The sequence below is a fragment of the Fukomys damarensis genome, unplaced genomic scaffold (assembly GCF_012274545.1).
Source record: "Fukomys damarensis isolate Sample0158 unplaced genomic scaffold, DMR_v1.0_HiC HiC_scaffold_13, whole genome shotgun sequence".
NCBI classification, from domain to species: domain Eukaryota; kingdom Metazoa; phylum Chordata; class Mammalia; order Rodentia; family Bathyergidae; genus Fukomys; species Fukomys damarensis.
Window position 1 is genome coordinate 10,141,254 of NW_022900925.1, and position 4,319 is coordinate 10,145,572.

A 4,319-nucleotide genomic window follows, 5' to 3' on the forward strand; every position below is an offset into this window, starting at 1 on the left:
GCCCAAGCCCCCCATTCTTGCTACCCCTTTCTTTTTTTTACTCACTGCAGGCTGGGGCACAGAGAGCTGAAGTGAAAGACAAGGAGGGGATGGAGGTGGCAAGCCGCTTAACCACATACCCCCTTTGCCCAAGATCCTAGTCACTCCTGATCCCCTTCTGGAACCCATACCTTCCCTGATGTACTGAGGGATCTTGGTCTTTTGCAGCCACTGCCAGTATGAAGGGAGGGAAGAAATGGACCCTTTGATCTCTGGGAGGCAGAATGCAGTTTTTATTTCTCTGGGCCTCAACAGGGCCACAGCACCCCCACCCCTTCCACCAGCCCCTTCCCTTATCAGCCCTCCAACCTCCACCTGCCATTGCCCTACTTTGCCTTCCACCCCCCTCCCTGGTATCCCTCCAAACCCTTAGGTTTCACCTTCCCTTTGACCTCACCCATGACCCTCAGGACTCTGTGAGTCTTCTCTGTGACTTTGTTCATTGTCACCTCATCTGTGGGGATGGGCAAGGATAGCAATTCTTTCACCAGCTGAGAAGGAGATTGTGGACTCAGTCTTACCTTCCTGAGATACAGAATTCTCCCAGAGGGAGAGGCCAGTGTATTGAGGGAGGGCTGTGGACTGAGGCGAACGCTGAGCGGCACAGCTGGAAAGTCAGTGATGTGCCTCTCCTCGTGGGGAATGGGGGCAACTACTGCTGGGCCTGTTCCTGGGTGTCTGGTCTTACCTAAGGCAAAGGCTGAAAAGTCTGGGGAGGCCCATTCCTTCCAATGGGGCTCCATCTGGCTGGTGAGCTGAGCCAGACGGCCTGGCAAGTCATGGGCTGGGAGGCGACAAAAGATACAGGCCTGGGCAGCTGCCAGGAAAACCCCACCTAGTGCCAGTATCCACATGAAGCCTGCGGGGGACAGAGTAGGAGCTGGCTCACCTGGGCTAGAAAGGCCTCAGAGTGCAGTGTAATCAGGTTCCAGCCCTTTGCCTAAGAGATTTTTGAGTGTTCTGGAACAGTTGGAATTTCTAGAGTGTTCCAGAATAATGCCACTGTTCCATCCATGGCTGGGGTAGAGCTGGGGCCCAAGGAACTTGCAAGGTCCAGAAGAGAACATCTTTAGTAGGAGACAGAGAAAGCACAGCCTCTGTTGCAAGGGGGACAGTGGTCTGTACAAGTCTGTGGTTCAAAAAACACTTTTATTGTTCTTTTTGTAATATCAGTGATAATGAGTAACTCCCTCAGTGAAGAAATTATGCGTGTGTATCCTGTCCACTCAGGAACTCAGAGATTCCATCCATTCCCATATCCACCCCCACTCTCCCAAACTCTGCATCTCTTCTGTCTGTCCAGGGCAGCCTTGGGCCTTCCCCCAGCTATCTCCTAGCAACAGGCCCATGGTTGCTGAGGCAACAAAGCATTCCCTACAGGTCTCAGAGGCCTAGCAAGGCCCAGTGACTTCTTTTACCTCACAGGAAGATCCTAGTGACTCAAACACAAATAGGCCTCTCCTGCCTACATGGTGATTGCAGGCACGTAAACACACACACACACACACACACACACACACACACACACACACACACTCATACATACCTTATGATTAAACTAAATCTCAATCTACTCACACTCGAACCACAGATAAACCTGGGCCAGAACTGTTGCTGGGCAATGCCAAACATGCCTGGACATGCAGGGAACACAGAAGAACCATCACATAAACACGTAGTCAGCAACACAGATGGAAACCTGGATGCCAGCGACCCATGCATTAGTCAGACACACTGGCTGACACAAACACACACATGAAGGCCACAAAAAGGGCATGAAGGCCACTTCTCCCTGTAGCCAGCCCCACCTTCAAAGCAGGTTTAAAACAGTTGAGGTACCAGAGGAGCACTCCAGTGTCCTTGCTCCTACCTCCTATATGTCAACCTATGGAGGCCTTTCTGTCCCCCTCAGTAGGTGGCTTGAGACATATGAAAGAATGTTCCTTCCTGTGTCCCATAGTGTTCTGGCCTCTCTTTAGCCACACCAGGCCACCCAGCTCCAGTCCAGGAGACCCCACATTAAGGCAATCCAAAGTATCCTTTTCCCCCCAGACCTCAGTGTCCCTCCAGGGTTGTACCAGGTCAAGGCTAGGCAGAGAGACATGTTTTCCACTTTTCTAGATCTCTGAACCCTCAGCTTCAACAGAGACACTGGAAGCTTCAAGCAAGAATAAACCGAGAGAATCTTCACTGCCCTATCCCACCCCAGAATAAGCACCAGTCCAGACCCTCTGGTTCACTTGTGAGCCTTCAGTGAGCTCATGTTCTGGAATTCCAGCCCCAATCTGGGCTCCAGTCAGGCGCAGTAAGACCCCTGACCCTCATAGCTCCCACACTAGAGCTAGAAAGAGGCTTTGGGGGAGTCTTTACCCTCTCTAGCCGCCCCATTCACTCTCTTCTCCACAAGCAAACTCAGAGTCGCATCCTCAATGTCGTACGAAGCGCAGAGATCGCGAGTTGAGCAGGTCTTCAGGGTCAGGGAATACAGAGTCAAGGCGGAAGCCATGCTCCAGAGCCACCCGGAGAACCTCCTCCAGGAAGCTCGGTGTTCCCACCACCTCACGCCGCTCTCCTGGCCCTCCAGTCCACAACGGCTGCAGCCCCAGTCTCTCATACTCCACCTCAGGGAGTTCTGTGGGGTGGGGGGCCCACTCCAAATGAAAATGTGGGCCCCCCTCTGCCCTGTCCCCATCGGCCACACCAAAACGGGCCTTCATGGCAGCTAGACATTCTGGGTCAGTGCAGAAGAGGTTGGCTCGAAAGGTGTCCACCTGGACAGAGCTTAACTCATAGTGGTGTGGGCCCCTGCGAGCAGAGAAGTGCACCAGGCGGGGGCTGACGTCTACATCTGCGTGAAGCAGGGCAGCTGTGGGTGCGGGTGTCCCTCGAGAGGCCTCCAGTTCTCTCAGGGCATCCAGGAGAGGCCGGATCTGGTAGAAGTCAGCTTCTGCCCTGAGAAGTGCTGTTTCTCCATACCCAAGGGGCAGGTCCAGTCTGCCCAGTCGCAGGAAATTGAGGATGTGCCGGAAGGCCTTGCCATCCCGGTCGATGAAGTAGTGGCCACCTCCTTGGGGGTTGCCATTGGCAGACATAGGGGTGCCGGCTCTAAACATGGCCCCCAGCATGGAGTCTGGGAAGCGGGTCAGAGTCTCCAAAGTGGTGGAATATAGCGTGCCCCCCACATTCAGGGTCACGGGGCCCCCAAAGGAGGGGGGCGAAGAGGGCACAGGAGGAGGGGAAATTTTGGGGAGTATAGGAGACAAGGAAGGAGAAGGAAAGGCAGAACTTTCTGGGTATACGCGAGATTGGGCGCTATCCTTCAGATTTGCTGAGTTGGAGGCACAGACTGGAGTACAAATCAGCAAAGTTTGGAGCTCAGCCCACGTATTTTGGTGGTAGGGCAGGGATTCAGGACACAGAAATCCCCGAAAGATTGAGAGAACAAATGAAAAGAGCAGAGGGCAGTCAGAGAGGGAAGGAGAGCTTTCCGTTCAAACGTATCCAATTCTGGGTTTCCTTTCTGTGGTCTTCAGACAGTGGGTTTCCGGAATTCAACCAGCAGGTGACGGTGGCGAGCAGAGGCCTCACTCTGAGGGGCCCAGCTTCCAAGTTTCTAGGCAGATCGCTGTCACCGTAGGGGAGTCCACACAGGGCTGTAGGGGCCAGTGAGAGGCCCGGCCAGCCTCCAGGCACCCGCCCCGGGAGACGGACGAGGAGCTGATGGGAGCGGATGACTAGCCGCGCTGAATGTGCTGCGAGGCGACGAAGCGCACTCAGCTTGAGCTGGGAGTTGTCAGAGGGTTCTGATGGAAGAAGCCAGGAGTCTCGGAACTCACAGCCTTCTCTGGATGTTGCCGTAGCACGCAGAGGTCCTCTCCACCCCCAGGAAGTGTCCAACCCGCAGCGGCCCTGGCCCTTTAAGGGGCAGCCCCGCCCCTTGGCGCCCCGCCCCTGCCCCGTGGGGCTGGAGCGGCCGGGTGGAGGTGGGAGCCGGGAGTCACCCGCTGGAGGGACGGGGCGGACTGGCTGGACGAGCGGACGAGAGCTGGAGAGAGGTGACTCATGGGCGACTTCCCGGATGTGGCCACGACGGTCCCACGATCCTCCAGGTGTGCCAGACCTCACGTCGGCGACCTAATTCTGCCACTCTGAGAAAGCCGAGGCGGTCGCCGTCGCGGGCCAGGGGAGCGGTTCCTTCCCAGTGGCTCCCGCGGGGAATTCCCGAGGGGGCGGGTGCTGAGCCACTGCATTCCGGGGATGCCTCTCCGCAGGGGTGGCCC

General features: G+C 56.0%; 2 protein-coding genes across 5 annotated transcripts in view; both read right to left on the reverse strand.

The window, feature by feature from the left end:
* Tmem95 (transmembrane protein 95) overlaps positions 1 to 986 on the reverse strand; it is a 2,061-nt gene extending 1,075 nt beyond the window's left edge. The window contains exons 1-4 of one of the 4 annotated variants that reach the window (XM_010614831.2): positions 728 to 978; positions 437 to 493; positions 171 to 251; positions 46 to 66 (exon numbers count right to left, since the gene is read on the reverse strand). In XM_010614831.2, coding sequence (XP_010613133.1) covers positions 46 to 66; positions 171 to 251; positions 437 to 493; positions 728 to 893 — 325 coding nt within the window. In that variant the 5' untranslated portion in view covers positions 894 to 978. Of the gene's footprint in view, positions 1 to 45; positions 67 to 170; positions 252 to 436; positions 494 to 727 lie in introns of all 4 variants that reach the window. The other 3 variants (XM_010614833.3, XM_010614834.2, XM_010614832.3) reach the window with 3 other exon arrangements.
* A 1,467-nt stretch (positions 987 to 2,453) lies between these two features.
* Positions 2,454 to 3,530, reverse strand: Kctd11 (potassium channel tetramerization domain containing 11). The gene has a single exon (XM_033762820.1). It carries the CDS (start codon positions 3,162 to 3,164, stop codon positions 2,466 to 2,468), a length of 699 nt encoding a protein of 232 aa, XP_033618711.1. The 5' UTR covers positions 3,165 to 3,530; the 3' UTR covers positions 2,454 to 2,465.
* Positions 3,531 to 4,319: the final 789 nt, after the last annotated feature.

Bases quoted from the DNA above. Each gene is read 5' to 3' on its own strand.
- Kctd11 (XM_033762820.1), bottom strand. From the start codon at position 3,164: ATGCTGGGGGCCATGTTTAGAGCCGGCACCCCTATGTCTGCCAATGGC.